A 13,349-nucleotide genomic window follows, 5' to 3' on the forward strand; every position below is an offset into this window, starting at 1 on the left:
TGCCCATCGCTGTTGGCTGTGCCAGGTTTGAAGCGACAGCTGGTGTGATGTAATATCAACTCCCCAGCTAGACAAGTGATAAAGAGCAATATCCAGTTCCAAGGATGAGCTTAGGTAGATTAATACTCTAGAACACTGAAATGTTTGTTGTATAAAAGCTCTGTTTATAAAACAATGTGTCATTGCTGTTCACGAAAGACTCTTATATGGCAGATGGCCTAAAGTCTGAGAGCTGGTCCATATTAAAGGCAATAGTAGTCCGAGCTTTAGAGTTTATGTGAAATAATGAGATTTCAGATTCCCCTTCATTGAAACGTATTATAAATGGAAAAAAACAGGGATTATGACAAAGACAGCTTAATCCCCCCTTTTTTTCCAACGGGGAAATGGAGCATGCCCTGAGATTTTTAACATTCATGGAAAGTGGACCACGCCAGCGCATCAATCAATGAGCGCCCGAGCGCAGACGACCTATCAGCAGAGAGCGCCACCGATGCCCTGTGGACCGCTTTGCTAGTGTCGACCGAGCGCGCTCAGTCGCGGTGCGCTGACTCTCTTCAGCCCCTGCGCTTTGGCATTGGCATCCACGCGCGTGCGCTACTGCCATCCTGCCAGGCTCAACTTTGCCACCCCGGGGTTATTTCCAGTGCTGCTGACAGAGGGAGACAGACAGGGAGAGCCCGCGCCAGATTAGCCTGCGCTGCGCCGCTCTGCTCTACTCTACTCTGTGCTCTAGTGTGCCACGCTACACGCTACACGAGACGCCAGGCTGCGCTCTGATCTGCTGTGTTGAGCTGCGCTGCGCTGTGTTGCCAGCCACGCGCAAGCATCCTCACCGGCGGCATCTTCTTCACCAGCCTCACCAGCCTCCTCCTCCTCCTCCTCCTCCTCCTCCTCCTCCTCCTCATCATCAGTAGCTCGCAAGCTCCTCTGAGCGCCACCACAGCATCTGCCCACACCGCCCGCCACCACCACCTCCGCTGCTCGCCGCGCCAGCTTCTGCCTCAACGCCAGCTTCTGCTTCTGCTTCTGCTTCGCCGCTAAAGCCTTGCCAACCCGCGCCCGTCGTCTCTGACCCCAGTGCCGCCGCGCCCGCCACAATCCCCCCGCTTCCCTCCCGGTGAACTCTGGATATCTTCTCACCCTCCACCCCACCACCACCCCCCCACCCCTCATCCTCCTCCTCCCCCCAGGGCTGCGCAGATAATTGAGCTCTGTGACTGATTTTTTCTGAATCACACCACTTCAGAAAATAGAGGGAAAACCCCAAAAAACTGGAAAAAAAGAAGAAATACTGATAAAAAAAAAAATAGAATTCCTGAACCTTGTTAGCCACATTTTTGGACCGGGACCTGAAGAACCCTCCACTGCTTCAACTACATCATCCCTTCAACTGCTTTTGAGACTGACCCCGAGAACTCTGTCACCAGGGTGCCCCGCTGGTCCACGACTCACACCATCTCCGCTCTCAACATGCCCAACTCCTTCCAGCAGAAGCACGGTGAGAATCCCCCCCTTTTTTTTCTCTCTCTCCCCTCGCCGCTCTCCTGCGGAGAAATGTCAGTTTTCTGTGCACTTGCCGTCTCAGTGGTATTGCACGTCTCCGTCCTGCTGAGGCTGCAAGTGTGCAGCCGTGCGGAAACAAATGAAAGGCAAACAGATTCATTGAAATAAAAATAATGACACTAAATAGGAGCCAGAGGACCGAGCCATGGCGTTCTTACTTGATTAACTTATCATGGATGACATATCATGGGACCCATATCATGGGTCAGCAGCAGCACGTCCACATCTTGTAAACTCTGTGAAAGTTTAAAGAGACTTGTCTCAAGGTGGCTGCTGCTTAGTGTCAGTTTGAACATGCTCAGTCATAATTAAAATAGAGGATACATAAGGAATGTTGTGATGTTTTGGTTGTTGATGTTTATAAAAGTATAAATGCATGTGGATGTTTGTGTGTGCTATTACAACAAGCCTTTGGGTCAAATAAACATATTGATTGAAATGTCAGTGATAGACCATATTCTGGGTTGATGTTGACAGCATGAATTCAGCACAAAATAACCTCTGTGCAAACTGTAGTTATCAAATGAATGTCCTTAATATGAAATAAATATTACTACTGTTATTTTTAAAAGGCGGTAATTGAAATTAATTTAATTCGGAAGCCTCGAATATAAACGGTCCACTCTGTGACCTTCCCCACTGCCCCCCAAAATGCATTCATATTTAATATCAGGACAAGCTTTTGCTTGCTCTTAAGAATAGCATTATCAGAAGACAACCTGAATTGCTAAGGCTGAACACTCACTTATCTGTCACAGTGTAAGCTTTCTCTCTTTTTTGACATTTGCTGACAAACTCTTAACAAGAAACAATCCTAAAGCATGCTGCTCGAATCCTTTCACTGAATTATGCTTACGTAATAAACTGGATTTTTAACATTGTGTACAGTGCTGTAGTTTGGGTTTTGATTTGTACAGCCAGGAGAAACAAATGGGCAGTTGTTTAATATTTTACACGTAAAATGTTATGTTTCTTTTTTTCAATATATATATCAATTTCCCTTCTTTAAAAAAAAAAACTATTTAACCAGTAAAATATATGAACAACAGTGAAAGGCAAGGTGTATTCCCGTCCTTCTAATATGACTCATGGGTCAATTTCAGTGAAGAGACTAAGAAAATAAATAAATTATATATTTTTTAAATTACAACTAACCTTCCCCCAGGGCAGAGATAATGCAAACACATATTTAACTTTATTTGAGGAAATTGGCTCAATGCTATGAATAGCCATGTAAACTACACACATACAGAGTGGAATGAATGTCTGTAGTTCTGGTGTCCTTTCGAGCTTTTTCCCCAGTATTTTTGCAATGATTGAATAACACTGTCTTTGACATATGACATAATTAAATATAAAACATAGTGAACATATGACATATGACATAATTAAAACATAGTGAACTTCATGAACTGAACTTGAGAACATACAGACTCTTTGAGACTTATCCTGTTTATCAGTTAGAAGCATGCAGTCTTTTCCAGTACACCCACATATACATGGTTTTGCATAAATTACACAAAGCATAAAAATAAATGCAAGAGAAAATACTTTAATGTAGAAATAGAAATTAAATATCCACTCAATTGTTTAAAATGGCATCATCCAAAGCCTGATGCGGGGAGAGAACTGGGGAACCCTGGTAAAGATAGTTTGCTCCTAAGAGCCAGTTACATCTTCTTCTGCCAGATTCCCTCCTCTATCAGATAGAACACACACATACACCCTGCACACATCTCTAATAAGGAATCCTCCACCTCCACTCACATACACCCCGCAATTCACATCTCTACTGAAGAGATCTTAGAAACTGAGGCTTGATGCTTTGGGTCTTGGTGTGTGTGCAAAGCTTTGGGCATCGTTATGTCAATTAGAACAGCCCAGAGCTATGTGTACACTACCTATCATCAACTGGGTTGGTGCACGAGGATAAGGAAGAGGGGCAACAATGACAGGACTTCCTGAATCTGGTATCTTTGCAGTGGTTCACCCAGTATGCTGCTGCAGATGACCTGGGCTGACCAGTTGTTAATGGCCCAGGTTTGATTCCCATGGTATAATCAAATACTTAATGCTGCATTGTAAAACACTGTTTGTCAAACGGGATTTAAACAAATATAAACAAATCTTCCATGGGGTCGTAGAGGTCTCAAAGTGAGTTGTCGGTCCCCTGAGAAAAGTCTGGTCACTTCTGGACCCAGCGAGCTGGCACTGACGCGATGACAATGTCTGTGCAGCTGTGGTCATGGGCCGCTGTCCTCGCGGCTCGGGAGAAAGCCAACTGCGTTGGGCAAACGAGCCGGTGATGTCAGCACGAGGTCAGCTCAGTGGTGTGAGGCAGATCGGAGCCGACACCCTCGCCGCTTCTCCTCCGAGTCGCCTCCTCGTGCCCTGGCCAGTTTTAGCGTCCTTCGCCCTATCTCGCTCCCTCCGTCCCTCCATCCTCCCACCCTCCACCTCTTCATCCCCCTTGTGCTCTTCTTCCATCCATCCATCCATCCATCCGTCCATCCCTCCATCCATGGGAGCACGTGGGCATGTGGGCCCAACACTCAGCCAAGAAAAGGTCACTGGCAGGTTGACTTGAGCCTGGCCGAGTCCCTGTCACATGTCACAGTCCTCTCCTGCTTCATTATCCACAGACCAACCAACCAAAACCAACCAAGCGACTGAACCGAGCGACCTACCGCCACCGCCACCGCCACCGCCCGCCACCGCCACCGCCACCGCCACCGCCACCGCCACCGCCACCGCCACCGCCACCGCCACCGCCACCGCCACCGCCACCGCCACCGCCACCGCCACCGCCACCGCCACCGCCACCGCCACCGCCACCGCCACCGCCACCGCCACCGCCACCGCCACCGCCACCGCCACCGCCACCGCCACCGCCACCGCCACCGCCACCGCCACCGCCACCGCCACCGCCACCGCCACCGCCACCGCCACCGCCACCGCCACCGCCACCGCCACCGCCACCGCCACCGCCACCGCCACCGCCACCGCCACCGCCACCGCCACCGCCACCGCCACCGCCACCGCCACCGCCACCGCCACCGCCACCGCCACCGCCACCGCCACCGCCACCGCCACCGCCACCGCCACCGCCACCGCCACCGCCACCGCCACCGCCACCGCCACCGCCACCGCCACCGCCACCGCCACCGCCACCGCCACCGCCACCGCCACCGCCACCGCCACCGCCACCGCCACCGCCACCGCCACCGCCACCGCCACCGCCACCGCCACCGCCACCGCCACCGCCACCGCCACCGCCACCGCCACCGCCACCGCCACCGCCACCGCCACCGCCACCGCCACCGCCACCGCCACCGCCACCGCCACCGCCACCGCCACCGCCACCGCCACCGCCACCGCCACCGCCACCGCCACCGCCACCGCCACCGCCACCGCCACCGCCACCGCCACCGCCACCGCCACCGCCACCGCCACCGCCACCGCCACCGCCACCGCCACCGCCACCGCCACCGCCACCGCCACCGCCACCGCCACCGCCACCGCCACCGCCACCGCCACCGCCACCGCCACCGCCACCGCCACCGCCACCGCCACCGCCACCGCCACCGCCACCGCCACCGCCACCGCCACCGCCACCGCCACCGCCACCGCCACCGCCACCGCCACCGCCACCGCCACCGCCACCGCCACCGCCACCGCCACCGCCACCGCCACCGCCACCGCCACCGCCACCTAGGAGAGATGTTGGTATGAAGTTGCTGAAGTATGTTGCATGACTCACACACACACACACACACACACACACACACACACACACACACACACGTCAGTTGCTGTCAATTGCTCATGCGTATTAAGTCAATCAAGTCAGACAACAGCACCAACAACAACAAAAAATCCTTTCCCCTAGGAGAGATGTTGGTATGAAGTTGCATCATGCATATGAAGTGAAGAGATAAGAGATACAAGGAGAGAGACATGCTATTGAGACCAGTCACTGTCACTCTATAGGTTGCCATCTCGACGTCAGTGGCAGTTGTCTGCATTAGCAGCCTTGTTCTGTCATGCACAGCAGCGCCTTCTCCTCATGAATGACCTATCAATCCGGATAACGAGGGCAAAGCCAGACTGAGTCCCTACATTAACCTGTGGGCTCTAGGAAAGTAGGGTTCATTTCTATTGAATACCACAGCCCAGTGTTTGTGTTGGGTTTAATGCTGCAGAGTGAATAGAAGAATAAAAGCATACACTTGTGTGTGGTGCGTATGTGTATCAGGGCGTTTCTCTCCGTCGAATTGCCACTAAGCTGGAGTGCGATTCGAAAGACTGCTCGTTCAGAGACAGAGGGAGGGACAGTGCTTTTGCGCCGTCAACCACCATTTTTCTCCCACTGTACTAATCATATAGACCAACTCTCTATGGATGGATCATGGGCAAATAATGTCAAGTCACAAAAACAAACTCCCTTTTGGGGGAAATTATTGTGGTGCAAAAATTGTCCAGGGCTTTTAAAGAACTGTACAATCACTCCAGCATTTAAACCTGTGATAAAAAATAATAAAACAAAAAAAGTGTGGTCCATCCAAGCATGGCACATGGATTGTTGTCAACCTAATTAAAATTAAATTAAATATTAAATTAATAAAATGAAAGTTCCCGGCCAGATGGGATTAGTTTTGTTGGTTTTGTTCACCAACAACGCTCTACAGCAGTTTGGCTTTTTTTCACAATGTACTCAGAGAGCTCAATATCAATTCAAAATATATATATTTTAAGTAGTCTTCAATTCTTCCTTATAGGCAGGATTTGCAAATTTATATATATATATATATATATATATATATAAAAATTAGCAAATCCTGCTGTGAAATCCCATGTAAATTGATATGTTATTAAAAATCCCGGAAAGTACTTGTTTATCTGCTTTTTGGGTATGTGGAATTGGTCGGAGCTGGAGGATACCCAAATCAAATCAGTTCAGAGAGTGGGTGATTTCTGGGGCTTGGTGGAATTGCTTTCATCCTGGCCAACCCCCCTGCCTCTATGTTGCCATGGATTATACTGCGTTTACAGCTCGAAATGAGCATAGGATGTGGTGCGCGGAGTTGGGATGGATGGATGGATGGGGTTGGGGGCTGGCAAAAACAGCTCATGTGATGCCACACCCCACGACTACACTAATGGACACACAGCATTGGTATTTGGAAGCAGATTGGATTTCCTATCTTTTCTGATATTAAAAAGAGTTTGGCACAGTAAAAAATCCCCCTATTAGACAGCATAGAGGCCCTGATCCAAAGACGAATAAACAGACTGAGTGCCAAAACCAGAGAGGCTGTGAATCAGTTCACATCCTCCCCAACTGCAGTAGTCATCCGTGCAGAAGAGAGCTTGTAGAGTATGGCCTGAAGGATTCTTTAGGGCAGGACTAATGACTGTTTGAAAGAGTTTCTATCACATCATCTCTAGTGTTTCTCAAACTCCAGTCAGATAAATGCAACACAGGAGACTGATCTTCAACATTGTAGATGAAAAAAATATATATATAAAACTAAAAAGTTGACATTTTGGCTTTTTATGTGGCTTACTAATTGTTGGTGTGCAATTTGTCATAGATTATTTGAACAGGACACATTTAAAATAGCTTGGCTGAACAAACAGATTTCGATGAGGAAGTGGGTTGCCTGTAGCTGATATGATCCAAATATTCCCATAGGCCTATTTTAAGCACATTCATGATTATGTGAGCGTATCAATGCGAGCTTCCCAACATTCCAGATTGGAGCAACAACAGAAGACCTCGACAACACCCAATGGGAGATTTAACATGCATACTCAGAAGTGGTCTGACAGGTTTCTGAACGAACTCTCCTGAACTGCACTCTGCAGCTGGTTTCCCTCTCTGGAAAATTACCACAACTCTGGGGAAAGTACTTCATCTGCCGCGTAAATGTTGACAAAACATCGAAGCACTGCCTTCAAACCATTACACGCAAGATCTGTCTTATCCAACTTTTAACGTTGTTCTCAAGAACAAAACAAGCACCCTGCCGTAGGGATCACACTTTCATGACACCTACAGTATAGGTAAATTTACCGTAAAATTCACAGTAACTTACTTGCAACAATTGACCAGTAAGTTACTGTGAATACGTTTATATATAACTAAACAGTTAAAAAACAGTCGAAATCTCAATGCCACTTGATTTTCAAAAAAGGCACCTGTGTGCTGAATCCATGAGCTAAACAAGTGTACAGTGCATATGCAACAGCATGAACCTAAAATATACATTGACTGGTGCAGTCTAATACACCTGCTATAGGTCTACCCTGAAATGTGACACTGTATGGCCAGTTTACAACTTCATGATGGCTCCTTAGATGTTCAATAGTAAGGAACTACAACTCTCCTGTGCCCTCTGTCACTCATTCACTTATTGGTAAGTGGGACAATGTTGCTTTGCTTGATCGATTGAACTGCTTCTTCGTCCTTTGAGGATAATAATTGAGGACAGGCACAGTTTTCAGCGTCTGTAGTGATAATGCAATTTTCATTAACTTGGACTGAAACAGAACCATCTAAAATGGTTCAGTGTAGCCCCTGAGCAAACCAATTGTTCTAAATGTTTTTAAAAAATATTGTCTCAAGCAATATGCTGCAATGTTGTCCCATCTTCAAAGAGGGTCACACACAAGGTTTGAAAAATTAGTGAGGGGATTTATTTTGCTCATGCACACAAATGTGTATTTATTTTTGATAATTTTTTCTTTTTTACTCTTTAGGCCTACTTACCAATAGTATCAATTCTCTCAGTCTCTGGTCCATGAGCAACAGATAAAAACTTGGCTAAAAGACTGCATGTGACAATAGATACTGCCTACAAAGCGCGCCTTGTTCTGGCAATGATTAACCATCTCATGTCATCTTGACATTTTGTGTTGTGGTGAGTAAGAAACAGTCCTTGTACCAGCACTCGCAATTCACCAGGACCTCAGAGATGGGGACACCGGGATACCGTCCGCTGGTGTTGTCCCTTCAGCTGAACAACAGTAAATACGTCACATCACATAACGTGACATTCTTCACCGACAAAAAGACTTTCAGCATCTTCACTGACATGGCTCAAAACACTACAAGACTACACCCTACTTTTCACCCTCTCTTTTCCCCTTTTTAACCTTCTTGACTACCTTAGCTTCTATTCTCTTGACACATACACGTTTTGCTTATGTTACAAGAAACACACACACACACACACACACACACACACACACAACAACAACAACAACATCCCACACACCTAGCCCTGTTCAGAACAGAGCATGGGAGAAATGAAAGCGAAACAGGCGAAGCCTTTGCTGGCTTCTTCTCCACCAGATGGCATACTGCTGAGGAAACACTCCTCCTTATAAGAGCCTGCATTCTTGGCATGTTTGTTAGACTCTATAGAGTGCCGCCCAAACTCTCACTCTGCAAGACCTGATCTGTCTGAACTTCTAGCAAGTGCCAGCCTTAGCTCAAGCCTCTGTTTTCTGTAATATCTTTAAAGATCTATCGAACAGAGGGGGTAGGCTGAATGAAGGCCCAGTAGTTCAGCAACAGCAGACCGTCGGGGTTGACTGAATGCTGGTCAGTGACTGAGGTACAACCAGCCATTCCTGTCAGCACGGCAACGTGGTTTTCACACGAGCCAGAGGCTAACAAAACACAACCTTGCTTTCACTTCCTGGTTCGTGGAGAGCTAGTCATTAGAAACTCTGCTGTGGGTGTGATGATGCCTGTACTCCTGCTCTGTAAGAAGGTCACAGATGGTTACGTTCACCAAATTTACAAAGCATTTAACCTTTGGCTAATATACTGCTATTAGAAATCTGGTGGTGGAAATGGAGATACTGTACCTTCAGGTACAAACTGTGAATGTCTGAGTTTGAGTTTATTCCCTTTTTAATGTAATGTTTAATCAATGTTCAGTCTCACATTAATAGCAGATGATTATAAAAAGAAATTGTAGATAAGCATCATTATATGAATAAATAATAATTTGTTATTGGTATTGTTATTTAGAAAGGGTGAAATCTCAGTGTTAAGACCAAAAATAGCTTCCCTGACACTGAATATATTCTAGAAGATATTATCAGATGAATAACAAAAGCAGTCACGCGCGTCAGAGAAAAGTCGCAAGGCTTCATTCACAAAATCCTCCATCAACAAACTCCCAGCCTGCCAGCTTTTTGCTCACAACAGTCTCCATTAAAAAGATGCCCTCGTCCATCCCTGGTGAGACGGAACAGGTTTGTGCCTCGGTGGCATTAACCCTGGGGAGCGTTTGTAGTGTAGTGTAGTGTAGTGTAGTGTAGTGTAGTGTAGTGTAGTGTAGTACATCGCAGCGCATGCCGCCCCACACATTCTTCTCCTCTCCTTTCCTCTCTGACATTGCATCAGGTGTGTGTGGTGGCCCCGGGCAACTGGCACGCCCAGCTCTCATTGCATGCACACAATTCCAGGAGTCTGGGGAGGGAGAGAGAGAGAGAGAGAGAGAAAGAGAGAGAGAGAGAGAGAGACAGGGAGAGAGAGACAGAGAAGGAGAGAGGGAGGGGCAGGGGGACTGTAGTGTGTTTGTGTGTGGAAAATTCCTCAATGCAGCCGATGGATCAGTGATTGAAATGAGGGTGATTGTCAGCTCCAGTTGTAGAAATGCCTTGCGTGTCATCAACTGAAAAGGAGGTCAAATATCATGGTATTCTTTGCTGTTCGTATTTTGAGATATTTTTGTTTTGAAAGTTGGACCAGGAAGATCTGCCTGATTTTCCACAGCGTTTCCCTTGTGTAAGACAGGAAGATTGTTTAAGCAAACTCCAATTAAAAATGCATGGCTAGCACGTCTCAAATGTATGAAGAGGTAACAGGTAACAGCTAGACAAACAGCTGAGCCTCTCTTGGATGCAACAAGGCAATAGTTATTATCCAGTTTGTGAATATTATGGCAGCTTGTGCCATACCAGAAATGCCTAGTTCTAGTTGAACAGGTTTGCTTCCCATCACTTGAAGCTTTGACTATGAGCCACTATCTGATCCTTGACATCAAAATCATCAGATATGAGGGCACCTCACTGCAGTGCATGTGCATATCTGGCTGCAGCGTTATCATTTCACCCCCGCTGATCTGAAAGCGCTCATCCTCTTCCTTGGTGTGAGCTTCCTTGCAAGTAACAGCAAAAAACAACAACAAAAAAAAACAATAATGTGACGGTGCTTGGTGTGAAAAAAAAAAAAAGTGGAACAGTGTCTTTGCGTTCGCGTCTCTGCAGCAGCTGCTTGCTCGCTGCTGGTGTGGGGTAGAGTGGGGTGGGACCACCCCTCAGCCGTTGTCTGTCTGCGTTCAGAGACCACTTCCTCTGCTTGGCGTCCTGGCAGCACACACACACAGGCGGCTACAGAGGCGGCGGCCATCACACAGAGGCACTGGGCCCACCACCTGCACACACACATACGTACACACCAGACACACACACACACACAAAAGCATGCATGAACATGGACACACACACACACACACACACACACACACATACAGTACATGTACACACATGCACACATATACATGCATACACACACATATGCACACACACACACTTACACCCATACACACATCATGTACACCTGCCTGTCCCCCCACCCCCCTTCTAGAGCGGAGACTTGACAAAACCACTGCAATAATCTCAATCATTTTGGTGTCAAAAGTAGACATGCATTTTTTTTTGGGGGTCCCTGCCTTCATAAAACACCGTGTGCCCACGTCCAATCTTGCTGATCGTGCTTCAGGCAATAGATATGTCACATGCAACCCTTGCTGAATCCCCCCTCCCCCCAACAGTTACTAACATTGTTAAATAGCCTTCACGAGAAAAAATACAAGATGGTGATTCCTTAGCTGAAGAGGCTTGCAAGGAGGCATGCAGTGAACATCAAACCACACACACACACACAGACACACACACAAACCTCTGTGTTTGAGGTATTGCTGATGCCGTCCTGTTACTTCCTGACCAGCGCATCCAACAGTTAACAGTTAGCCTGACATGAGTGATGAGTGATGACTCTCTGCTGACACACTTTCTTGATGTTCCTCAATGAATGCTTGCGTCTATGACTCAGAGAGCGATTGCTTAATTACAAAGGATGTAGCTCACAAAAGGTGTGCACTGGACTGAAAACTCAGTTTTTAATCTTTCTCGTACTTCTTACCATAATCCTTTGAAACATCATAAAGGTCTTTGCCACCCACACTTCCCAGACATTGCCAAAAAAAAAAGAAAAAAAAGGGCTTTTGCCCAGTCATTCAAAAAATACTTCCCGCTCACAAGAGGAGACACCACCCCAAAAAAAGGGTATGATTGTGTGACGTAATTCCCATACACAGGTCTGTCACTAGGGCCTTTTGGGTATTTTCCCATAATGCTACAGTGTAGGGTGTGAGGAACATCCATGAGACAGAGTCTGCAGAGATCGAGCTGTGAGTCTCGGGGAGTGACTTATAGTGAAAGCTCACACCTACAACCCTTTCCAAACTCGTTGAGGGATTTAAACCCTTGAACACTCTATCCATGCACTGTCCAAGGCAATTACGTTCAATAATAATAATAATATTAAGCTTTATTTGTATAGAACCTTTCATACACAGAATGCAGCTCAAAGTGCTTTACATTTGGAACATTTAACATAATAATAAAGAAGAAGAAGAAAAAAAATAAATAAATAATAATAATAATAATACATTTTGAGGCTAATGCAGCAAGTTGCTGCAGTAGTATATATATATATATATATATATATTTTTTTTTATTATTATTATTTCTAATATATATATATATATATATATATATATAATAAATATTTTTTTTTTTCTAACAAATGTTTACATAACCCTACAAACCGCAAGCCCTTGTTGCTTGTATACATCAAATCAACAATCAGCAATTTATGGGACAACGACCATTTTTCTTTGTGCCCTATGCTGAGAAATATCAAAGCATCTATTCCCAGTTTGATGTCTATGAATGTCAGAAAGGCACATTCTTAATCATTCCCTTTATTTAGATCCATTACATTCTAAACCTCTGATAAATGTTAAAGATTAATTATTTTCTTTGTCATGTAGACGAATGTGTAGATTGATTTTCATAACTGTGAAATGTGGAAATACAGTTTGGACTGATCATACTTGCAGTGTGCCTCTGGAAAGGTCAACAGGAACAGCCCATATATGCAGGCAAGTTACATGGTTTACCTCCCGGGATCAGAATGTTCTGTATATTAAGGATTAGGGGCCCCATAATGTTTCTGCACAAAAGAAAAACAGTTTGATGGTTGGACACTTGGAAAACAAGGCTGAAGTTATCTGCAGGCTGAATTCAAATACAGAGGATGAAAGAAACAACAGAGAATCCACTGATTACTGGTCCGACGCTGCGGATAAGACAGTAACATCCTTCATTTCAAAGACGTTTATTCAGTCAGAAACCACTTCATAGATTTTCATCAACCATACTGTTATCTCTGTGAGAAAGCTAAAAGTCAGATGACAGCATTTCCTAAAGCCCAGCCACAGTTTTAGCAAGACACTTTTTAAATCCTGAGATTAAGTGCCTCAAGCTGCAATTATTTGATGTAACTCATGTCAATTATGTTTATGTGTATATTCATGCTTATGGTATTTAGCAGACACTTTTAACCAAAGTATACTGTAAGTTACTTAGTATATAAACAATGGTTATTCAATAGTTGATGTTCATGAAACTGTGAA

The 13,349-nt window shown here is 46.1% G+C and overlaps 1 protein-coding gene across 2 annotated transcripts in view; it reads left to right on the forward strand.

Moving 5' to 3' along the window:
* The first annotated feature begins 1,207 nt into the window (after positions 1–1,207).
* The window catches only part of bcl6aa (BCL6A transcription repressor a), a 28,758-nt gene continuing 16,616 nt past the window's right edge, over positions 1,208–13,349 (forward strand). For both annotated transcript variants that reach the window (XM_048252264.1, XM_048252265.1), the window contains exon 1: positions 1,208–1,501. In XM_048252264.1, coding sequence (XP_048108221.1) covers positions 1,474–1,501 — 28 coding nt within the window. In that variant the 5' untranslated portion in view covers positions 1,208–1,473. The remainder of the gene's footprint in view (positions 1,502–13,349) is intronic.

The sequence above is a fragment of the Alosa alosa genome, chromosome 9 (genome assembly GCF_017589495.1).
Source record: "Alosa alosa isolate M-15738 ecotype Scorff River chromosome 9, AALO_Geno_1.1, whole genome shotgun sequence".
NCBI classification, from domain to species: Eukaryota; Metazoa; Chordata; class Actinopteri; order Clupeiformes; family Clupeidae; genus Alosa; species Alosa alosa.